Source organism: Myxine glutinosa, chromosome 7, assembly GCF_964187855.1.
Source record: "Myxine glutinosa chromosome 7, kmMyxGlut1.1, whole genome shotgun sequence".
Lineage (NCBI taxonomy): Eukaryota > Metazoa > Chordata > Myxini > Myxiniformes > Myxinidae > Myxine > Myxine glutinosa.
Window position 1 is genome coordinate 27,385,954 of NC_136267.1, and position 25,824 is coordinate 27,411,777.

A 25,824-nucleotide genomic window follows, 5' to 3' on the forward strand; every position below is an offset into this window, starting at 1 on the left:
ATTTGGTTTATGGGAGGAACGGGGAAGACAGTAGGGATGTTTGTCGATTTGTAAAGTAGATGTTTATGGGTAGTGTTGTGTTGTGTGGATACAGTAAGGGGTAAGGGAGGGGCCATGTAGGTTACCTGGTGGGGGGGAGCGTACGGTAGGAACGTACCTGTCTCACCTGGTTCCCATGTGCCCCCAGTGTGCATCATCTTACATTGCGTGCACTTTTGCGCCCTTACCACCTTACTCACTTGTCTGCTTCTTTTGTCTCCCACCTCCGAGGATCTGGCTTTGGGGTAGAGAGAGAGAGAGGAGAGAGAGGTGCTGGCTACGCAGTTGTGGGCCTGCACTTTCGCTGTTTGCTGCCGGGATCGGTACACCATATGGACCGCAATGTTTGTGGCCACCCACAATGGACCGCAGTTCGTTTGCGGCCAAGCACCACCCGCTGATGGACCTATGGGTCAACGTGGCACCTGTGCCATAAAGGTGAACCACTGTTAATTAACACCACTGAAGGCCACACGAAGAGCAAGAGACACCTGCAGGGTTAGGGGTTGTCGAATTTATTTTTATTCCAATGAACAATGGTGACTGCACCGATTGGTGGTGGGGTGGTGCTTTTGATGCTGGGAAAGGGTGCTCTGCACGTTATTAAAGGCCGTCGGCCACAGAGCACTCGTGGGTTGGTGTATCGATGCTGGCAAGCGCGCTCTCTCTATGCATAACATCTGCATGTGTTCCTCCAAAAACAGGTCCTGGATCGTAGTGTAGATATCAGCGTAATCTTGTAAATAATGCTCCCTACCGGCTGTATGTTTAGTTTGAGAATTCTTTCCGGATTCGGTTATCCTGTGGGTGTGTTTCTGTGAGGAGAAGGGTGCAACGTCGCAGGGGGACATATTTACTCATTCGTGAATATCTGTAAAACTGTCGCACTCAGGGTAGAGTTAATAGTAGAGGGAACTACATTGCGTGCCACACTAAAGTAGGTAAAAATTTATCGGGTCGGGACGCCCCGAGGGTAGAGAAGGGTGCAATGTTGCGAATATGGAATTTGGCCTCCATATCCGCTTGTAAATATTCCCCTATTTTCTCCAATACTCCCCAACTTTCCCCAATCCCCCATTCCCTAGTCCCATTGTCTGTAAACAACAATCAGTAGAGCCGACCTTCCCCTTATTCCCCCATTAAATGTCGTGCCCAGGTCCACCGCACCACACGTAGACAACTTTCGGACATCTTGCTAGTTATTCTTAGTCTATGTCAGTTAAGGCCTCGTTTCCATTAATTATGACTCTTCGTTGCACCAGAATGTGATTATATGGCACCAGTAGTGAGTTTAGGACCTTTCCCATACCTCCTTCCATCTTCTTCCCCAACAATTACAACAACAACAGAGGAGATGGCGGCGGCGCGGGGGAGGATGCGTCCTCACACCGGCTCGATTAGCGCCATTGACCACGCGCTCCACGGGGTTACCACGGAGGGGCTGGCTGTCAGCTCCTCCTCAAGGGCGGAGCCTGGTAACCCCCCGCACCCAATCAGAAGGGCGGACCGATTCCATCTGGGGCGGCGCTAGCGAGCCGAGGGCGTGTCACTCCCCGCCGGATATACGTGGCGACTTAGCGGACGTGACGGGAGATGCGCCCCCAGCTGGAGAAAGAACGTTGCCTGCGATCGCTGAGAGGAAGAGAAAGGCCCGCCTGAGAAAGAACGTCCCCTCCGAGCGCTGTGAAACCTCCCGCATCTCTGGACCGGACCGGGTCGATTCTAACCTTTGAGCACAGGTGCACCTGGAGCCATCGACAACCGCTTTCCTGCCATCAACCCCCGTGTGAGTCAGCCGTTGTCCCGTTTGTCTGTCGTCTGTCCGGGGTTAATATAAGAGTGTGTCTAAGTGCTTGTCTTCCTGTGATATACCTCTAGCCCCTGTAATCTAACCTTTTCCGTACGAATATAATTGAGAATCGAAACATTGGTGTCTGTCATTATAATCCAGCCGTGTGTCTTCTTTTTCCTTATTGATCCAGCGTAGCGCGGCTCCGTCAACGTTCGAGTACAATCGGGTAATTTGTGCGGACACGACGGCCATTCCGCTCGGCCCACCTTAACATCAAAGTCGTGTCTGTAACAATATATATATTGTTACGGGTCTCGGTTTCGCCGCTCCCCTTACCGAGGGGGGTTTAATCCCCTCGTCTTTTAAGCTGGCCGTCCGAGTCCTGGAGCTTTGACGTCACTTCCGGTCAGCGGTGAGTAGGGTTGTAAGCCCAATCCGTCCTACCACCTAATTACCAGCGCCTTCCGGTAAGCGAGGAAATGAGCCCCGCCCGAGCCGCGGCTGTAATGGACACGCCGAGCGAAGCGAGCCACGACTCAGGCCGTTAACAAAAGGACTAAACCCGACTATAGCGGTTGGCCAAATCGTGCCACAGGTACTCAATTGGGAAGGGATTAAAGCGATCGGGGGAAGAAGAAACCAAAGTAAAGGAATAACAGATATTTATTAATTATGTACATGAAATGAAGAGGAAACGAAAGAAGGGGATTCACAAGGAGAGGAAGAAGCAGGTACACAGGGCAGCCTTAAAACAGTCTTATATTATCATACGCCCCAAACAGAACAAACAGACTCACACGAATAGGGACTGGCAGGAAGGAATGGCTGGAAGGGGGAGAAGGTCCAAGCCGATGGCAGGGCAGGAAGGTCCGGGCAGATGCGCAGAGTCGAGGTCCGGTCCAGTCCACGCTCCGGGCTTGAGGCGAAACCCGGCGGCAGCTGCACATATGGTTTCACGTGGTCGGACAATGTGAATATATGGCGGTATTGTCGTCGTCAACGGACCCACTCTCCTGCCTTACGATTCAGCGTGTTCTCCTCTGGTACCTTGCACTTCGGACCTTCGCACTCATCTGCCGACGCACTCATCTCTCCTCTTGTGAAGCAGTCCCTCGCAGCCGCTTTTATAGGGCGTTCTCGTATCCAGCCGCCGGCTCCTATGACACGCCTACCGGTCGGCTCACCTCGGCCTTGGTTGGCTGGCGAGGGCTCGCTGGCTCCACCTCTGATGGTGAGTTGACGTGCCACACCTTGTTCTTGTGTCCCACCCTCTTTTTCCTCGGCCTGAGACCGCATGATCAATGGCGGCTTGGGGCCATCAAACAAACCAAGACAAGGGGCAGCGAACGCTGCCCTACCGCTACTGCACTTTGAAGAGCGGGAGATGATTGGGGAAATTGAAGGGGCCTATCTTATTTGATTAATGCAACGTAGATTCAACTATTGGGAACAGATCCTTAACTAAAACACATAATAATGAGATAACTACAGAGAGGTCCTATGGTGATGTACGTGTTGTACATGGACTAACTCGGGTGCGATCTTTAATAAAGCCAAATAATGGGGATATTTACAGGGGATTATTTATAAGGGAACATTTACTAAAATTTACAAAGTGAAGGTTCTAAAAACCGTAACAATATATATATATCTATATATATATATATATATATATATATATATATATATATATATATATATATATATATATATATATATATATATATATATATATATACATACATATATATATACATATATATATATATATATATATATATATATATATATATATATATATATATATATATATATATATATATACAGACTTGGCATTTAATATGGAATATTTTTTTTTCTTGACTTGTGTTTACTTTCTTAACTCAGTATATCAATCTGGTGAGTTTCTTTTACACTTTGGTGATTTATTTGTTAAAAGAACCATGTCACCGATTGTCTGTCGCAGCAAGAGGTCAACAACAGGATTATATCACAGGTGGCGTGGCAAAATGTACGGACAGGTGCATTTGATGATTGGCTTCACAGTCGGGTATACAAGGGTTGTTGCGTTTTGTATTCGTAGAAAACAACTGCTGCTCGTCTCCAAAAGTTATTGCCGCTTCCTCTGGAGATGGTCCGTCAACTCGACAATGCTGTTTGTCATGGAGTGGTGGCTTTACGAAATTACGGCATGTAACAGCGTGCTATTGCTCGGCAGTATGGCATCACTCAAGGTCATGTGTCAAAGATCCTGAAACGAAATGCTCAGAGTGGTGTCCCTACTCCAATACCGAGGCCAGGGCGTCCCCACAGAACCACAAGGAGGGATGATCGCCAGCTTCACCGGTTAGTCCGCAATGGCCGTACCAAGTCAGCTAATGGGCTTAGGGCTGAGTGGCAGCAACTGACAAATGTGCCTGTATCCAGAAGGCTAGTCAACCAACGACTGGTTCAAGCAGGCTATCGTGCCAGGCGTCCCCTGAGAAAGCCAAGCCTGACCAGACAACACCGCCAGCGCCGATTGCAGTGGGCCAGAGAGCACCGTCAATGGCAGCCAGGACACTGGAATCACGTGATCTTCAGTGACGACTCTAGATTTCTGGTCTATCGTCAAGATGGCCGCGTCCGAGTACGCAGACAAGTGCATGAAGCCTACAACAAAGATTGTATAGTGCCAAGAGTCCAAACTGGAGGTGGTGGGGTGACCGTTTGGGCTGCCTTTCATGCAGGGGGCAAAACTGACCTGGTTGTTCTGAATGAAAACCTGAACCTGTTCAAGTACAGGGCCATTCTGGAAGAAACATTGTTTCCATTTGCTCGTGCAGCCTTTCGAGGAAACTTTGTCTTCCAAGATGACAATGCATGGCCTCATCGTGCTCGCATGATCCAACACTTTCTTGCTGACCGTGGTGTGGAGCATTCAGAGTGGCCTGCCATGTCCCCGGATATGAATCCGATAGAGAACTTGTGGGCAGAATTAACGCGTCAAATGGACCACTTGGACCAGCTGCCGACCTCTGTGCGTGAATTGCAGCAGGCTATTGTCACTGCATGGCAAGCGATTCCTGTCCAAACCTTGGCAAATCTCGTGAACAGCATGCCTCAGCGTGTCCGTGCTCTCCTGAATGCTCGTGGGGGTTACATGAAGTGCTGAACTGTAATTTTACTGTTCGTAATCCCAGTCGTAAATTAACTTTTGTTTTTGTTAAAAAAATTTTGGCTAATGTGCAAAATAAAGAGATACTTCTAGAAAACATACAGAAGTTTAACACAGTGCTGTCCATGAATTGAGTTCGATATCAGTTTACATCACTTTCAAGGATCAATTTATTTGTTTCGAAATGTCAAATGTGGTTTTTGTTTCTTTTAAAGGTCACATTAACAAAATCTCGAATAATTTCAACATAATTCCAATGAACTTTTGGTTCTAAGACATCTTGAAAAGTAAGTTCACCCCCTCAAAAAAAATATTCCATATTAAATGCCAAGTCTGTATATATATATATATATATATACATATTCATATATATATATATATATATATATATATATATATATATATATATATATGTATATATATATATATATATATATCTATATATACTGTATATATATATATATATATATATATATAAATATATATATATATATATATATATATGTATGTATATAGATATAAATGTCATATATATAGATATATATACAAGCAACGGTACCAGCCCTATGGGCGGGGCTTCGATTGGGAAACCCAAATGAAAAGGCAAAATATCAGAAATTTAAGGCTTTTTTTATTTTAAACGATTTATATAAACATCCGTTAAATCATATCACATGCAAATCATCAAAATCTAAACAGTATTTGTAGAATTTCAACAAAAGCCACATAACTGTTCAGATCGGTAAATATTATTCCATCGTGTTTCAAATTTGGGCAATGGGCTCTCCAATATGCGATATGTTCACGGTTTGAATTACGTAACATAACGTTTGTGACGATGTTTTCATTGTGACGATGTTGTGACGATGTTTGTGTTCAAGGTAGTGTTTGATGTGACGGTGTGAACGTAATTTCGTAATGTTTTTCGTTTTTATTTTCGTAATCATTGAATGAACGTTTAATGTTTAATGAACGTTTAATGTTTAATGAACGTTTAATGACCGTAAGAATGAGCGTAATGATCATTAAATGAATGAATGAATGAATGAAAGTAATGAATAATTTGATGCGAAGCGAAAGACGCCTCGGAGCTGTCACATTCACAATCGCTATGTCGTATGTACTCCCGATACGTGTTTCCTTTACGTATGTACTCCCTCCGGATAAGTATGTACTCCCGTTCCTGTCGTAACGAAAAACATTACGAAATTACGTTCACACCGTCACGTCAAACACTACCGTGAACACAAACATCGTCACAATGAAAACATCGTCACAATGAACGTTATGCGAACGCGAATGTTATGCGGGAGTCCAAACCTGAGAATGCTGGAGACCAACGCTGAAATTGGAAAAACTAAATACCCTATTTTACTCCTGGAGATCTCAGGATTACCCACCCAAAATATCGTTACGATCGGTTCAGCTGTTTTTGTGGTACCTTCGAACGGACAGACAGACAGACAGACAGACAGACAGACGGACGGACATTTGGTGAATTGTAGTAAGATATATATATATCTATATATATATTGTTGCGAATATGGAATTTGGCCTCCATATCCGCTTGTAAATATTCCCCTATTTCCCCAATACTCCCCAACTATCCCCAATCCCCCATTCCCTAGTCCCATTGCCTGTAAATAACACTCTGTAGAACCGACCTTCCCCTTTTTCCCCCATTAAATGTCGTGCCCAGGTCCACCGCATCACACGTAGACAACTTTCGGACATCTTGCTAGTTATTCTTAGTCTATGTCAGTTAAGGACTCGTTTCCATTAATTCTGACTCTTCGTTGCACCAGAATGTGATTATATGGCACCAGTAGTGAGTTTAGGACCTTCCCATACCTCCTCCCGTCTTCTTCCCCAAACAACAACAACAACAACAACTACAACTACAACTACAACAACAATTACAACAACAACGACGCTGCGCGGGGGAGTGTGCGTCATCACACCGGCTCGGTTAGCCGCCATTGACAATGCGCTCCGGACCATGCGCTCCACGGGGTTACCACGAAGGGGCTCCTTGTCAGTCCCTCGTCAAGGGCGGAGCCGGTAACCCCCCCCGCACGCACCCAATGAGAAGCGACGTGCCGATTCCATCTGGGGCGGAGCTAACGAGCCGAGGGCGTGTCACTCCCCGCCGGATATACGCGGCCACGTACCGGACGTGACGTCAGATGCGCCCCGAGCTTGAGAAGACAAGAGAGCCACCTCCGAGCGCTGAGAGACCTCCTGCATCTTTTGGGCCGCGCTATCCTGTCCCTGAGCACAAGGTGCACCTTGTGCTGGCCATCGAATACCCGCTTTCCTTGCCATCAATCCCCGTGTGAGTCAGCCTTGTCCCGTTTATCTGTCGTCTGTTGGGGTTAATATAAGAGTGTGTCTAAGTGCCTATCTTACTATGCTGTACCTCTCATCCCTGTAATCTGACCTTCCGCCCTAATATAATCTCCTCCGGAGGTCTTGAGAACCGTATCCCTGGTGTCGTGTCATTTGAATCCCACCCGTGTGTCTTTTCCTTCATTGATTTAGCATAGCGCGATTTGGTCAACGTCGGGTGGAATCGGGTGAGTTGGGGAAGAATCGGGGCAACTGTTAGGTCGCGGCAATACCACCGCTCGGTAAATAACATCTAAGCCGCGTCCGTAACAATTGGTGTCGAGGAGTGGAATTCGGACCCGGGACTAAATTTATTAGGCCCAAATTTGTAGTAGAGTCGATTCGGAGCGCGTTTCCCGCGCGAAATTATAACGGCGAAATTTGAATTTGTTATACGGAAATAAAAACCCGAATTTTGAAAGTCGCGCTATGGCAGACCAAGACAGCTGGGGTCCGGTAGGGGAGAGTGAAGCAGGGTCGGTCCAGGACCAAATTGAGGGACGCGAGGAGAGCGAAGCAGTGAGGGCGGCAGGGTCGCAAAATAGCGTTGTCACGCACGAGGTGGCCACGGCGTCCACGCCCGCGACCGTGGCAGCGCCCCTGGTGGATTCGAACCTTTTCCTCCTGCAAATGAGGGCCCTTATGGAACAAATGGGTGAGCGATTGGAGGGCCAAATGGGGGTAATGAGAGACGAAGCGAGGGGTACCAGTGAGAAGTTAGACAATAATTTTGAGGGGTTAGACAACGGGATAAAAGAGGTGAGAAATGGGTTAATGGGGGTAGAAAATAGAATGGCCGCTCAAGAGAATCAAATGGAAGGGATGCAAAAGGGGTTAGAGGGGGTAGAAAATAGAATGGCTGCCCAGGAGAATCAGATAGAGGGAGTGAAAAACGGGTTAATGGGGTTAGAAAACAGTATGGAAGGCAAATTGAGGGACATGAGGGACCAAGCGGAAAGGGAAGTTAAACAAATGGAGCAGCAGATAGAGGGGGTCAGAATGGGGGTAGAAACCAAACTGGATGCTCACAGGGAGGAAATGGAGCAGATGAGGGTGGCATCTGGGCAGGAGATGCAAGTGATGGGAGAGGAGATCAGAAGAGGAGTGAGTGAGGAGGTCGGAGGAGTGCGCGAGGAGGTGAGGCACTGTAAGGAGCACATGGAGAAGGAGGTGAGAAAGGGGACTGTAAAGTTACAAGGGGGCATAGAGGACCTGACGCAGGAGGTGGAGCAGCTGACGGTGGGACAAACGGAGTTAGTGGAGCAGGTTCAAAGGAACACTGCGGTATTAGGAGGTTTAAAAGCGACACAAAACGACATAAAAAACGACTTGATAGCGACAAAGAGGGAATGTCAGATGGTACGTGAGGGACTGACAACGAGGTTGGACGAGGTGATAGAGGTAATGGAGACGAAGGACCGGCAGGTGAGGACGCACCTGGAAACGGTCAAGGTAGCCTTAGAGGATGAGCTTGAGGAGACGTACCGGGGAATAAAAGAGGTGAAGCACAAATTAGAAGAAGTGGAAGAAGGGATGAGCGAAATTAAGAAGCGACGGAGAGGGGATAAGAAAGAGATAAAAGAGGAGATAAAAGAATTGGTCCAAAGTCTGTGTTTGGATCGTGATGATGTGCTCATTAACCGGATGAGGGATTCGCAGGTGATGGAGGAGAAGCGAAGAGGAAGAGGACCCGGTGTAAGTGGTGACCAATATGGTCGTGCGTATGATGCGCCAGGGGATTTAAGAAGCTTGGGGGTCGAGATAGACCCGGGTGTTCGTGAGAGGCCGTTGGTGAAGTGTGCGACAGGTCTGGTGTGCGAAAGAGGAGGTGTGCGAGAAAGTCCGACTCTGGGGTGTGTGAGGAAAAAGTGCGTGCCAAGGAGTGAGGGTGCTGGCGAGAATGAGTCGGTCGTAGCGCGTGTGCGTGGGGGCACATGGAAGCGCGGTGTGGTGAGTGTTACAGAGGGTGTGACGGGAGAGTGTGCGCGAGAAAGGTGTGTGACGGACAGGTGCATGGGGAAAGAGTGCGCTGTCAAAGGCAAGGAAGAATGCACACCTGTGGTGAGTGTTACAGAGGGTGTAACGGGAGAGTGTGCGCGAGAAAGGTGTGTGACGGACAGGTGCATGAGGAAAGAGTGCGCTGTCAAGAGTAAGGGTGAGTGCGCTGTCAAGAATGGAGGTGAGAGTAGTGAGAGTGACAAGGAGAGTGAGTTGGTTGTGACAGGTGAGCGAGGATGTACACCTGGGATGGAAGGATGCACACCTGGAATGGTAGAGCGTGAGTGGGAATGCACGCTGGAGTTGGTGGTGAGGCACGTGGTTGGGTGTGCGAATGAGAGCACACCTGTGATTGTCACAGAGGAGGTGACCGAGGAAGGGGCGCGAAGAGGTGTATTGGTGAGGTGTGCGAGTGACGAATGTGTGCCAAGGTGTTCGGTGGTCAGGTGTGTGACCAAGGCTGTGAGTGGAATGGGTGTGCCTGGGTGTGTAAGGAACGGTACAAGGAGCATGGAAACGGCTGGATGTGTGAGCAAGGAACGGGCTGCGGGGTGTAAGCGTCCAAGTGAAGCATCGACGTTAGACGGGGTAGAGTTTAGAACGACTTATAGCCGAATCGGGCCCTCGGTGCGTGCTGGGCCTCGCTTTGAACGGCCGCGTCCGTGCTCCACTAGGCGGAGCGGGCAGCCCGATAGAAAGGGTCGTCATGGCGACCACTTTTTGTTGAGGCAGTCCGGCAGGTCGAGATCGGGACATTGGATGGCTCCGTGCCGAGATGGTGCGTGGGATCTCGGCACGGGTAAGCCCCCGTCCCTGCACCGAATGCCGGACGCATCCAGCCGCTGGCACAGAACAACCCGCATTCATGGCTTGGCTTTACGAAGCCGGGCTTTGGACAGGAATTGGCGCACCGAGAGGCATTATTGAGTAGACTGGGTGATGAGGTTAGTGTTTTGGACCCAAAATTAGAGAAAAACAAAATTTGATGATTGGCAAGGGATTGGCAGTAGTGATTGGCAAATTTTTAATTTGTTGAAATTTGATGTGCAAAATTGGTAGTGAGCGATGTGCCCGGTGGGTAAGGGTGGCATCCCTGCCACCCTTCCCATGTGGGGGCAAAGGAGCAATAGATTATGGGGTGTATGGCAGTGAAAACTAGCCCGGGTGGGTTAGGTTATATTGATAGGGCCCTAGAAGATGACATTAGGTAACGTTAAGTTTAGTTAGTGACTGATACCTGTAGTGGGGACGCAGGTAGATTAGTGTGGATGATAATGACGTGGGAGCGCAATAGTTTAAAGGGACGACTGGGAAGCGCAAGTTTCAGAAGGGAGTAGTTAGCTGAGATGATGCCGTGTGTGTGAGGATGGAACAGGTGTGATTGCACAGGTGTGCAACTGGACGGGTGTGTGGAGCAGTGTATGAGTAGTGAGTGTTGTGGATCAGCGCGAATGCGCTTGGGGAGAGAAGGGTGCAGGTGGCACCAGGTGTGAGAGCACAGGTGTGCCAGTACAGGTGTGTGGAGTACATGGAGTAAGTGGTACGGAGTGGTGTGCATGGTGCGAAGGTGTGGATGGGGGAAGAGTGGACCCCTTTCATGAGTACCCGGGGCGGGTAGTGTAAGTGTTAGGTAGAGGGTATAGGTAAATTGTGGTTGGATATTGGCATTTGTGGTGCGGTTGCAGAATGGTATTGTGGATGGGTGCATTAGTGTTGTGGAAATGGCTGGGCGTGTAGCCTGTTAGTGTGTGTAGTTGGTTGGGCACTCCACCACTGTGAGGATGTCGGCCAGGTGAGGCCGCAGGTGGGCTCTGGGAGCCGTTAGTGTCAGTGGGGCCCGAGGATCCGGAGGACGGACCCGGGTAGCCCAGTGCCAGAGAGGGCACCGAGTGGGGAGAGCGCCAGAGGGCCTGCCCCAGGTAGTTAGGTTAGGGTAAGGAGCAGGTAAGCTCGGAGGCAACTGCAGTGGTGGAGGTGTGCAGGTGGGTAGACCTGCTGGGAGAGCTACACGTCGCGGCCCAGAAATTGTGCGAGGGCACCGGGAGATGAACCGGGGGAGTGAGACCCCAAATTGAAAAGCACCACAGTTTGGCCAATGGGAATTGGTTTTTAGAACCCATAGTGTAAGAGGGCCAATGGTTTGGCCGGAGAAAGACCCCGGGTAGTGTAAAGTTGTTAAAGTCATTTCGGAAATAGTTAGGATTGATGAACCTGTCGCACCATACGCAGCCACTTACCTGTGGTGATGATGATGACTCCACACCTGTGTTTTCTTTGTTTTGTTGCAGCAAATGAGATTGCTGTGGATTTGTGAGACGCATCACGACGTGGATGAGACATTGGGGTGATTCCATCTCTCCCTCCCTAGGAGGGACTGATGATGAATTGGTAATGGCAAATTATGATGTTGAGTTGGAGATGGCAAATTATGATGTTGAGTTGAAAATGGCAAATTTGATTGGTTAGGAGGGAGAGAAGACGAATTTGGTATATGGGAGGAACGGGGAAGACAGTAGGGATGTTTGTCGATTTGTAAAGTAGATGTTTATGGGTAGTGTTGTGTTGTGTGGATACAGTAAGGGGTAAGGGAGGGGCCATGTAGGTTACCTGGTGGGGGGGGGGGGGGGGGGGGGAGCGTACGGTAGGAACGTACCTGTCTCACCTGGTTCCCATGTGCCCCCAGTGTGCATCACCTTGTATTGCGTGCACTTTTGCGCCCTTACCACCTTACTCACTTGTCTGCTTCTTTTGTCTCCCACCTCCGAGGATCTGGCTTTGGGGTAGAGAGAGAGGAGAGAGAGGTGCTGGCTTCGCAGTTGTGGGCCTGCACTGTCGCTGTTTGCTGCCTGGATCGATACACCATATGGACCGCAATGTTTGTGGCCACCCACCATGGACCGCAGCTCTTTTGCGGCCAAGCACCACCCGTGGATGGACCTATGGGTCAACGTGGCACCTATGCCAAACAGGTGAACCACTCTTAGTTGGCCCCTGATGGCCACAATAAAGAAATGGACGCGGTTGGCGCCTTTCTTTATTTTTGAAAGAAGTAAGAAGGCCAAGTGCACCACACGAAGGCAAGACCAGCGGCAGAACATCGGCCGGCTGCGACACCACCGGTGATTTATAGACACTTTATTGGTGCACCGGATGGTGCTGACTGTACATGATGGGGTGGTGCTTTTCGTGCTGGGAAAGGGTGCTCTGCACGTTATTAAAGGCCGTAGGCCACAGAGCACTCGTGGGTTGGTGTATCGATGCTGGCATGCGTGCGCTCTCTATGCATAACATCTGCATGTGTCCCTCCAAAAACAGGTCCTGGATCGTAGTGTAAATATCAGCGTAGTCTTGTAAATAATGCTCCCTACCGGCTGTATGTTTAGTTTGCGAATTCTTTCCGGATTCGGTTATCCTGTGGGTGTGTTTCTGAGAGGAGAAGGGTGCAACGTCGCAGGGGGACATATTTACTCATTTGTGAATATCTGTAAAACTGTCGCACTCAGGGTAGAGTTAATAGTAGTGGGAACTACATCTGAGTGCCACACTAAACTAGGTAAAAATTTATCGGGTCGGGACGCCCCGAGGGTAGAGAAGGGTGCAATGTTGCGAATATGGAATTTGGCCTCCATATCCGCTTGTAAATATTCCCCTATTTCCCCAATACTCCCCAACTATCCCCAATCCCCCATTCCCTAGTCCCATTGCCTGTAAATAACACTCTGTAGAACCGACCTTCCCCTTTTTCCCCCATTAAATGTCGTGCCCAGGTCCACCGCATCACACGTAGACAACTTTCGGACATCTTGCTAGTTATTCTTAGTCTATGTCAGTTAAGGACTCGTTTCCATTAATTCTGACTCTTCGTTGCACCAGAATGTGATTATATGGCACCAGTAGTGAGTTTAGGACCTTCCCATACCTCCTCCCGTCTTCTTCCCCAAACAACAACAACAACAACAACTACAACTACAACTACAACAACAATTACAACAACAACGACGCTGCGCGGGGGAGTGTGCGTCATCACACCGGCTCGGTTAGCCGCCATTGACAATGCGCTCCGGACCATGCGCTCCACGGGGTTACCACGAAGGGGCTCCTTGTCAGTCCCTCGTCAAGGGCGGAGCCGGTAACCCCCCCCGCACGCACCCAATGAGAAGCGACGTGCCGATTCCATCTGGGGCGGAGCTAACGAGCCGAGGGCGTGTCACTCCCCGCCGGATATACGCGGCCACGTACCGGACGTGACGTCAGATGCGCCCCGAGCTTGAGAAGACAAGAGAGCCACCTCCGAGCGCTGAGAGACCTCCTGCATCTTTTGGGCCGCGCTATCCTGTCCCTGAGCACAAGGTGCACCTTGTGCTGGCCATCGAATACCCGCTTTCCTTGCCATCAATCCCCGTGTGAGTCAGCCTTGTCCCGTTTATCTGTCGTCTGTTGGGGTTAATATAAGAGTGTGTCTAAGTGCCTATCTTACTATGCTGTACCTCTCATCCCTGTAATCTGACCTTCCGCCCTAATATAATCTCCTCCGGAGGTCTTGAGAACCGTATCCCTGGTGTCGTGTCATTTGAATCCCACCCGTGTGTCTTTTCCTTCATTGATTTAGCATAGCGCGATTTGGTCAACGTCGGGTGGAATCGGGTGAGTTGGGGAAGAATCGGGGCAACTGTTAGGTCGCGGCAATACCACCGCTCGGTAAATAACATCTAAGCCGCGTCCGTAACAATATATATATATATATATATATATATATATATATACATATATATATACATATATATATATATATATATATATATATATATATATATATATATATATATATATGTATATATATATATATATGACATTTGTGTATATGTAATCACCTTGTGTTGGCCTAATGGTTAGGGCGGCGGCCTTGGGATCCTAAGGTTCTGAGTTAGATTCCAGTTGGATTAACGCCAGGTGGTGTTGATTCAGCCTGTCATCATTCCCGAGGTCGGCAAAATGAGTACCAGATAACTGGTTATAGAGAGGCATTGCATCAGCGGCAGACGCGCCCACAGAAAAATGATGCAACCAGCAGCCGGGTGGCTGCACATGAACCACCAACCACCCACATACATACAGTTGTGGCCAAAAATATTTGCACCCTTGCACTTTTTTCAAATAACTCACAATTTTCTTTAAAAATAAGTTGAAATTGACCAAAGGTCTCCACAATTCTCTATTTCACTGTTAACAATACAGAACCTTTGTTTTTGATTCAGAACTTAATATATCCTTTTAAATCAGAAAATGACACGAAGGAATGAAGGCAAAAATGGCATTGACAAAATTATTGACATCCTAGAGGTAGACTTATCCCGGTGTGTACCCTGGTTAGAATAGGTACACCGTATCCCTGCGTGTCGTAAGAGGCGACTAAGAGGGTTGGCGTCAGGAAGGGCATCCGGCCATAAAAACATTGCCTCAAAAAGAGAACCATGACAATTACAACTACATATGGGCAGGGTACAGCCCGAAGTGGAGATCGATTTCTGAGTTTGGGACATGGAATGTAGGGCCAATGACAGGGAGATCAGGAGAAGTGGTGGAAGTATTGATCAGAAGAAGAGTGGACATATGTTGTGTGCAAGAGACGAGATGGAAGGGAAGTGGTGTGAGAATGGTGAAGGGTAGGCAGGGACAGAAATACAAGTTTGTGTGGCAAGGGTGCCCAGAGGGCGTGAATGGTGTTGGTGTCCTGTTTTCTGAGGAGTTTGTAGACAATGTGGTGAGTGTGATTAGAGTGAGTGATAGGTTGATGATGGTGAAAATGTTGATTGGCAAGCTCTTGGTGAACGTCATCTTGGGAAATGCTCCGCAGGTTGGTCGGAGGGATGAAGAGAATGACAAGTTCTGGTGTGCGATAGAGAAGCTGATGGAAAACGTGAAAGATGAGGAAGTTGTTGTGGTAGGAGGAGACCTAAATGGACATGTGGGAAGGAGTATGGACGGTTTTGAGGGAGTTCATGGGGGTTACGGATATGATGTGAGAAATGGAGAAGGTGAAAGGATTTTGGAGTTTGCCGATGGAGCTTATTTGTTGATTTGTAATACTCAGTTCCAGAAAGAGGATAATAAGCTTGTTACATACATGTCAGGTGGGTCGACGACAACCATTGACTACCTGATGGTGCGTAGGCGAGATAGTGGGCACCTCCGGGAAACAAAGGTGATCCCGGGGGAGGAGGCTGTTTCACAGCACCACTTGGTTGTCTGCGACATAAGGGTGAAAGGTGCGAGGAGAGCTCGGCGGCTGAAGTACCAACCGAGAATGAAGGTGTGGAGGTTGAAAGAGGTGACAGTAAGGGAGGCATTAAAAGAGAGGCTGAGTAGGGTAGAGGATGATGTGGTTGAGCTTGAACGTGGTTGGATGTCAATGAAAGATAGTCTGTTGGGAGCCGTTGGTGAGGTATGTGGATGGACAAAAGGACCACCGAGGCACTTGGAAACATGGTGGTGGGATGAGGAAGTTGGAAGGAGGATTGACGAGAAGAGGAAGAAGTTCAAGGAGTGGCAGAAGGCGTAGGGTACGGGAGCAGAAAAAGCAGAGCATGAAAGTTATAAGGCCGCCAAGAAAGAGGTCGCAAAGGCGCAGGAGGCATGTAGGAAAATGTTCGGAGAAAGCTTGGATTCGGAAGAGGGTCAGAGAGCGGTATTCAGGATTGCAAAGCAGATAGCGAAAGAGAGGTGTGATGTGATGGGGGTGAGTTGCTTGAAGGATGAAGTGGGACAAATCGTTGTGGACCCAGATGGAATTAAAGGAAGATGGAAAAGATATATGGAAATGCTGTTGAATACAGAGAATGAATGGGATGGCAACATAGAGAGTAACCCAGTTTTAGGACTGGCAGAGAAGATAACTGAGCAGGAAGTTGAGGAAGCGATAAAAGCAATGAAGAGTAGAAAAGAGGGAGGGCCGACGGGAGTTGTGGGAGATATGTTGAAGGCAGCAGGAAGTTGGGGTGTGAAGAGAATGACAGAGATCTGTAATCTGGTGGTGAAAGAAGGCCGCATTCCAGTGGATTGGGAACCGAGTACCCTCGTGCTTCTATACAAGGGGAAAGGTGACCCTCTGGAGTGTGGCTCGTACCGAGCGATAAAGTTATTGGAGCATGGAATGAAGGTATTGGAAAGGGTGTTGGAGAGGAGGATAAGGAAGAAGGTGAAGATCGACGAAATGCAGTTTGGATTTATGCCAGGAAGAGGAACGACAGACGCGCTCTTTATTGTGAGGCAGTTGCAGGAGAAGTACGTGGAGAAGAAGAAGAAGTTGTTTCTTGGGTTTGTTGATCTGGAGAAAGCATTCGATAGGGTCCCACGCGAAGTATTGTCATGGGCATTGAGGAAGTTAGGAGTGGAGGAATGGTTGATCAGAATAGTGATGGCAATGTAAAACAGAGTGCGCACAGCTGTAAGGACGAAGGACGGGAACAGTGGTGAGTTTGAGGTGAAGGTGGGAGTGCATCAGGGGTCGGTACTAAGTCCACTACTATTTGTAGCTGTGATGGAGGTGCTGGCTCAGAACGTAAAGGAGGGTTTACCGTGGGAGCTGTTGTATGCAGATGATCTGGTGTTTATTGCGGAAAGCATGGATGGACTGAAGGAAAAGATGAACAAGTGGAAGGAATGTATGGAGACAAAAGGTCTGAAGGTGAATATAGGAAAGACGAAGGTGTTGGCAAGTGGTAAAGCATGTGGTGAGGTGGAAAGAACTGGGAAGTGGCCTTGTGCTGTGTGCAGGAACGGTGTCGGAGTGAACTCCATTCAATGTACAATATGCGCTGAGTGGGTTCATCAAAAATGTAGTGGTCTGAGAGGGTCATTAACCAGTGTGGCAGCTACATTCAAATGTAAGGTGTGCACAGAGGGAGATGCAGATGGAGGAAATGTTGAGTTGGATCTTGGAGATGGCGTGAAGCTGGAAGGTGTGAAAACATTTTGCTACCTCGGAGACATGCTGAATGGAGAAGGTGGATCAGACTCGGCAACGGTTGCTCGAGTGAGATGTGCATGGAAGAAGTTTCGGGAACTGAGTGACGTGCTGATGAGGAGGGGAGTGTCGTTGAAGCTGAAGGGAAAGGTGTGTGCTGCATGTGTGAGAAGTGTTTTGATTTATGGGAACGAGACTTGGGTAATGAACGTAGAGCAGCAACGAAGGCTGGAAAGGGTGGAAATGCGAATGGTTCGGTGGATGTGCGGAGTATCGTTGAGAGAGAGGAAGACAAATGATGAATTGCGAAAGATGATGGGAATAGAGCCTGTGACTGATGCTGTGAAGAGGAACAGGTTGAGATGGTTTGGTAATGTGTTGAGGAAGGATGAAAGTGACTGGTTGAGAAGAGTGATGGAAATGAATGTAGAAGGAAGTAGAGGATGGGGAAGACCGAGAAAGACTTGGCTCAAGATGGTGGAAGAAGAAATGCGGGCAAGGGGGTTAACAAGGGGAGATGCAGAAAATATGGCAAAATGGAGAAGATTGTCATGGGGACCGCAAGGCTAACCCCCGCTCTGGCAGGGAAAATGGCCTTAAAATGCATGTTGTTGTTGTTGTTGTTGTTGTCTAGAGGTAGACTTAATAATTGGTGGCACGGCCTTTGGACAAAATAACTGCAGTGAAGAACTTCCTTTAGCCATGAACGAGCTTCCTACACCTCTCTACTAGCAGTTTGGCCCACTCTTCTTGTGCAAACTGCTCCAGTTCTCCCAGATTTGAAGGGTGCCTTCTCCCAACTGCTGTGTTAAGATCTCCCCACAGGTGTTCTGGACTGATGGTATTTAGATCTGGTATTTAGATATTTAGATCTGGACTTTAGATCTGGACTCATTGCTGGCCACTTCAGAACAGTCAAGCGTTTTGTCTTGAACCATTCCTGGGTGCTTTTTGAAGTGTGTTTGGGGTCATTGTCCTGCTGCAAGACCCATGGCCTTTGATGGAGACCCAGCTTTCTGACACTGGGTTGAACATTGTGCTCCAAAATGCCTTGGTAATCTCCTGATTTCATGATGCCATGCACACATTCAAGGCACCCACTGCCGGAGGCAGCACAGCAACCCCAAAACATCACTGAACCTCCTCCATGTTTGACTGTAGGGAAGGTGTTGTTTACTTTGAAGGCTTCATTTTGTTTTCTGTGAACATAGAGATGATGTGCTTTGCCAAAAAGTTCTAATTTGGTCTCATCTGTCCACAGGACATTTTGGTAAACTCCTGTCGGGCTTTCTTAGCAATGGGGTCCTCCTGGGTTTCCTACCATAGATAGCCCTTCCATTGAGTTGGCGATGGATGGTGCGAGTTGAAGCTGTCGTACCTTGTGTCTGAAGGTCAGCTTGAATCTGTTTGGTTGATCAAGGTGCTTTCTCCACCATTCGAACAATCCTTCGCTGCAATCTTCGATCAAGTTTTCTCTTGAGGCCACATCCAGGGAGGTTGGCTGCAGTGTCATGGACCTTAAACTCTGATAACATTGCGTACGGTAGATACAGGAACATCAAGGTCTCTGGAGATGGACCTGTAGCCTTGAGATTGTCCATGCTTGGCTACAATCTTGTGTATAACCTCCTCAGACAATTTTCTGGTTTTCTTTCTTTTCTCCATGCTCATTGCGGTACACACAGTGACACAAAACAGCAGAATGACTCCTTCTTTCCATTCAAACTGGTTGGATGAGTGATTTTTATATTGCAGGCACCTGCAACTCACCACAGGTGAGTTAAATTCCAAAGTAAAAGCGAATCACCTGCTTGCAATCTAATTATTTCTTACAACTTCTAAAAGGTGCCAATAACATTGTCTGTGCCATTTTAGGATTTCTGTGTGGAATAAGCTTAGATTTAGTAATTGTTTCAGCTTTTTAACTCAACTGGACTATGTCCAGCTGAGTTTATGTTGACACCCAGTGTCCGTCGTCCGTCCGTCTGTCTGTCTGTTTGTCGTCTGTAAACAATTCGACGTCTATGCTCTAAAAGTCACAAATATTAATCAAATTTGATGAAACTTGTTATGCAGCATCTTCAAGACAAACTAGTTTGGGATTGCATTTAGGCGTTGTACGCCCAAAAATTGGTGCGGCAGGGCGGCCATATTGAAAAATCAATTTTTGTCATATATTTTTAGAAAAATATAAACTATATAGTTTGTGGTTCTATTATGCATATTCTAGCCATATTAATATAGACCAGTTGAGTTCAGGTTCCCTGGAACCTCTCTAGTTTTGTTTTGTTCCACTACAAACCAAATATATTTGTGGATACCAAAATATTTTTTAACTTCAACAATTTTCTGGAAATGGTGCATTATTTGAAAAAAGCACAAGGGTGCCAATATTTTTGGCCACAACTGTATATATATATATATATGTATATATATATATATATATATATATATATATATACAGTATATATATATTGTACATGTTGGCGTCAGGAAGGGCATCCGGCCATAAAAACATTGCCTCAAACAGGGCCCCATGAGGTCATGGGGCCTGCAAGGCCAACCTCCACTCTAGCGGGGAAAAATGGCCTTAAAACGATCCTTCATATATTGTACATGTGCTTTAACAACTGAGAAACTCCATAACAGTAAGGTTTAATAATACAAAATCATTTAACTGGCATAGAAAGAAAGAAGCAGTGGGAAAAATAGGAAAATGAAAATTCAAGGAGGGTAGAAGGAGGAACCTGCAAAGAGAAAGAAAGGGAAGAAAATCCTGAAAAATGTGAACACATTGTACAAATACCATTAGCATCCAAGGTTGGTTAACCCACTCACATGTAAGAATGAATGTATTAAAAAGAGAATAAAACTCAACCAGAATTAATCACCAATTCAAAGAGAGATCACCCCAAGGCAGTGCCACAGACGAGCACTTAAAAGGAGACGACATGAAAACAAAAGGAAACCATAAAGTGCATTAAGTGGTGGTATAGCTGTCAGACAGCTGGTGATATTTGGCACAGACACACTGTCCATTTATCACTGGCTCAGGTTGGATGCTCAGGTTTGTGACATAATCTGGACAAGGAATGAAAAATGATGGAAACTGAAAATGACAAACAGTTGTACATGATGGGAACACTCACTGTACAGCAGTGAATATCACCCAGAAGTGAGGTCTGAACAGGAAATTGTCACCTTCCATGAAAAGGCAATGGTTTGGATTTATATTCTCTGGTATGAAGTTGTATTTAAAATACTAGCAACGGTACCCGCCCTACGGGGCTTCAATTGGGAGGCCCAAATGAAAAGGCAAAACATCAGAAATTGAAGGCTTTTTTTATTTATTTTAAACGATTTATGTAAACATCCGTTAAATCATATCACACGCAAATCATCAAAATCTAAACAGTATTTGTAGAATTTCGATAAAAGCCACATCACTGTTCATATCGATAAATATTATTCCATCGTGTTTGGAAAAACTGGAAAATTGGAAATTTGGAAAAAAATTGGAAAAACAATTTAGCCTATTTTACTCCAGGGGGTCCCAGAATTACCCACCCAAAATTTTGTTGCGATCGGTTCCGCCGTTTTTGCGGTACCTGGGAACAGACGGACGGACATTTTGTAAATTATAGTAAGATGTGAAAATGTCTTCTGATGAATCCTGCAGCCTGATGCAACTTTACCAAAGATGCTTCCAAAGGGTTGCATCTTGTTACTTGGCAGTCGTCTGTCTTACTGCGCACAACCTCAGACTCAGGCAATGCTCCATGGCTAATCCTGAGCTGTCCTGCTGGCCCGGCAGTTGCGATAACCGCACAGCTAAGCGGCTTACAGCACACCTGTGCTCCTCAAAGGGCCGACGTGTCTTGCAGGACCAGGATCTCTTGCCTCCCACCTGCAGAAGTCCTCCATTACTATCACAACCAGTGTTTTGCAGTTTCCATTGGCACTTGGAGTGAGATAGATCTCGCCAAGTCTGCAATGGATTTTGCTGCCGTAGGATTGATGCCAACTTTCCCCCAGGAACCGCCGAGCAAGCAGATGGTGAGGAGTTGAGATGTCGGCCCAAAAACGAGCCAACTGCCTCATTCGCATGGGCCTAACATTCGGACCTTCTTGGAGAACAGTCCTAAAACAAAGGTCATCGGCACAGCTGATGCCCATTATGGAGTAAAAACCTAAAGAAAGTTAAAAAGCACCCCCCAAGGTATCTTTTGAATATTACAACTTATTTTCCTACAACTGTGTTCAATCACAATCATGTTTTCATAATTAAATGTGTGAAGGAATGTGATGTTGATTGTTTTGATGATCTGGGAAGCAGCTGGGAGAAGAAAGCAATTGCCTTGGACCCTCAGCTTGGGTGTTTTTAAACATTTAGTATTCATAGTGCTTTGCCTGGACTATAATAGGTGTACTTTCCTTGGTAGAGACCGCTTGGGTCAAACTCCAGCGACATGAGCATGAGGCAGAAGATTTGCTCCCTTTGGATTGAATAGATTCTGAGTTCCAGCACATTTCCCAAATGGAATTTTCAAACTTTAGAAAAATTCCTATTGTTTGTTTTGGCTGGTGGAGCATTTCGTTGATAATGGCTAAATATGCTCATTTTCCCCAAAACTTGGCACCCTTCCAGACATTATTGTAGATTTCTTGGTGGTAGACCTGCTTTAATGGCTCCCAATAACATTGCACCACCATGTCATACCACCTCACCCATGCACCCCACCACATCCATCTTTGGATTCATGTCAGCACCTGCTCAATTTTAACGTCCATCTATGGCTTCACCTCAGTACCTGCTCAATATTAACGTCCATCTCTGGCTTCACCTAGGGCACCTGTTCAATCTTAATATCCATCTATGGCTTCATGGCAGCACCTGTTCAATCTTAACATCCATTTATGGCTTCACCTCAGCACCTGCTCAATCTGAACATCTCTCTATGGTTTCACCTCAGCACCTGCTCAATCTGAACATCTCTCTATGGCTTCACCTCCGCACCTGTTCAATCTGAACATCCATCTATGGCTTCACCTCAGCACCTGCTCAATCTGAACATCTCTCTATGGCTTCACCTCAGCACCTGTTCAATCTGAACATCTCTCTATGGCTTCACCTCAGCACCTGCTCAATCTGAACATCTCTCTTTGGCTTCACCTCAGCACCTGTTCAATCTGAACATCCATCTATGGCTTCACCTCAGCACCTGCTCAATCTCAACATCCATCTATGGCTTCACCTCAGCACCTGCTCAATCTGAACATCTCTCTATGGCTTCATGTCAGCACCTGCTCAATCTGAACATCTCTCTATGGCTTCACCTCAGCACCTGCTCAATCTGAACATCTCTCTATGGCTTCACCCTTTCACCTGCTCAAACTGAACATCTCTCTATGGCTTCACCCTTTCACCTGCTCAATCTGAACATCCATCTATTGCTGCCCATTTATCGAGGAAATGCTAAATTCCCATTGTCAATGATACAACAACAACATGCATTTTAAGGCCATTTTCCCTGCTAGAGCGGGGGTTAGCCTTGCGGTCCCCATGACAATCTTCTCCATTTTGCCCGATTTTCTGCATCTCCCCTTGTTAACCCCCTTGCCCGCATTTCTTCTTCCACCATCTTTAGCCAAGTCTTTCTCGGTCTTCCCCGTCCTCTACTTCCTTCTACATTCATTTCCATCACTCTTCTCAACCAGTCACTTTCATCCTTCCTCAATACATGACCCATTGTCAATGATGCACGTTATAAACAAGATGAGCCACATTATACGGGAAATATGTAGATGATAAATATAATAATGATATTAATTATTAATATGAGTCTGAAAGAGAGACTGGCATAAGAATTAGATTACAGGGAATGCATGCTGGAAATGGAAGTGATGGAACAACGTTTCCAGGTGTGGGGGAGAGTGCGATGAGAGGCTGTTCCCCTGGCTCGCAGTCACGATAATTGGCTGAGAGGGCTGGGGCCTGGCAATATCAAGCTTGTGCAAGCCAGCAATCTGTTACATTGATGGGGGGGGGGGGGGGGGCAGGGTATATCGCATAAAGGTAAGCAGCAGGAAAAATGTATGGAAAAAGTATCCCCTGCCCCCTGCCCAAAATAACAACAAAAACAGTGGCATGGCAAGGTGAGAGTGTAGGGTAAAAGGAGAGAAATTAGAGAAAGTGAAATAGTGAAAATGTGAAAATGAGTGAAATAAGGTACATTTATTGTAAAATGGACAATGAAATGGGAAAGAGAGACATTATAGGTGATGTTCATGCAGCGAAAGCTTGACGGAAGGAGAAAACAGAGAGCAATATAATTGGGACAAGTGGTTACCTTTCCAAGCGCTGTGAACTCCACAGCAATTTCACGAAAGAAGAAGTAAACATGCTCGCCATACTCCAACGCTCGGATGAAATGAGGCTCTACACGAGGGATGTGGAGGAGGAGATGGACAGATGATTCTTCAAAGTTTAAGGTCCATTTAGGTAACACATCCCATGATTTTACATAAGTCCATCATCAACATCATGTACCATTCCCCATGGAGAGCGTTGGTGCTGCCGAAGAATCTCCACTCCGGTTTAGAAAGGGTGTCACGTACCCTCTCTCGATGGTGACTCGGTCATTACCTCCGCTACCCAAGATGGATCGAGGTTGTTTTCACCCCTGTCTGTCTGTCTGTCTGTATGCTTGTTTGGCTGTATGTCAATCACTTACAGGTCACAATTTCAAACCGATCTTCATGAAACTTCATCAAATGGTAGAATTGGTCAAAAGGAAGAAACCTTTTGATTTAGAGGTCAAACGTTCAACATAGGCCAAAGGTCACATCTTGGGTGAAATTTCTAAAGCCCTCCATTATCATCTGATTGACTTGAAATTTGAACATGATTTGCATATCGGGTCACTCAATTCAACCACCAATTCTTTTTGAGGTCTAAAGGTCAAAATAGGCCGGATTTCTAAAATCGTCAATTTTCATCCAATTGACATGAAATTTGAAGATGATTTGCATATCAGACCACTGAATTCAACCACCAATTCTTTTTGAAGTCAACTTTTCTCGTGGGTCAACATAGGCCAAAGGTCAACACCTTAGGTGAAATTTCTAAAAACCTCAATTTTCATCCGATTAACTTGAAATTTGAACAGGATTTGCATATCAGGTCACTCAATTTAACCACAATTTTTTTTTGATATAAAGGTCAAAAGGTAAACATAGGCCAAATTTCTAAAATTGTCAATTTTCATTCAATTTACTTGAATGAAATTTGAAGAGGATTTGCATATTTGGTCAATGAAATAAATCACCAATAATATTTGAGGTGAACTTATGCCAAAAGGTCAACATAGGCCAAAAGTCAACAACTTCAGTGTGATTTCTAAAACCCTCCATTATCATCCGATTGACTCGAAATTTGAACAGGATTTGCATATCAGGTCGTTCAATTCAACCAGCAATAGATCTAAAGGTCAAAAGGTCAACACAGGCCAAATTTCTAAAATCATCAATTTTCATTCAATTGACCTGAAATTTGAAGAGGATTTGCATATTTGGTCAATGAATTCACCCACCAATAATTTTTGAGGTGAATATATGCCAAAAGGTCAGCATAGGCCAAAGGTCAGCACTTAGGTGAAATTTCTAAAACCCTCCATTATCATCCGATTAACTTGAAATTTGAACAGGATTTCCATATCAGGACGTTCAATTCAATCACCAATTCTTTTTGAGGTCCAAAGGTCAACATAGGCCGGATTTCTAAAATCGTCAATTTTCATTCAATTGACTTGAAATTTGAAGAGGATTTGCATATTTGGTCAATTAATACTCCCACAAATGATTTATATATATTTTGTGCACAAGATCGAGGCTCGTGTATGAGCTAACATTAATCACAAAAAATAAACTGACACATAAAACATGACAAAGGGAGCAGGAGACAAGATGGGGAGAGAGAGGGAAGCACATAAGTACAACAGTAGAGAACAGGAACATCGGGAGATCTGTGGAGGGAGAGGGATTGGGGGCTGGAGGCATGGGAGGGGGGGGAGGGGTGGGAGAGGTAAAAAACACATGGACACTGCAAGGACTTCCAAGAAAGAAGTTTGAATTTCAAAACAGTGGATCTGAGGTGAATTAACGGGCGTAGAAAGGATCAAGGTTTTGGATGGGGGGAGATAAGAGATGGTGGTAGACAGCTGTTTTAGAGACCTGGAGGGAGTAGTGGGGTTGAAGAGAGTGAGGGAGTTTGTTCCAGAGGTGGGAGAAAAGAGGAAAGAAAGAGTGAAGGTGAGCAGAGAGTCTTGATTTTCTGCAATTTAACCATGAGAGGGATGCTGGCAGATCTTGTGCGACCTGCAGGAATATTTGGGGGACAGAGCACATACAGAGCTGGGGGAGCTAGGCCGGAGAGGAGTCAGGAGAAGACAGAAAGTCCACCAACCTGCCCGCGGTGAGTGAGTGAAA

At 46.4% G+C, this 25,824-nt stretch overlaps 1 protein-coding gene across 4 annotated transcripts in view; it reads right to left on the reverse strand.

Moving 5' to 3' along the window:
• Nucleotides 1–25,824, reverse strand: part of LOC137416877 (semaphorin-6A) — a 727,420-nt gene that overhangs the window by 128,167 nt on the left and 573,429 nt on the right. For all 4 annotated transcript variants that reach the window (XM_078781382.1, XM_078781383.1, XM_078781381.1 and 1 more), the window contains exon 11: nt 23,688–23,776. In XM_078781382.1, the coding sequence (XP_078637508.1) occupies nt 23,688–23,776 (89 nt within the window). The remainder of the gene's footprint in view (nt 1–23,687; nt 23,777–25,824) is intronic.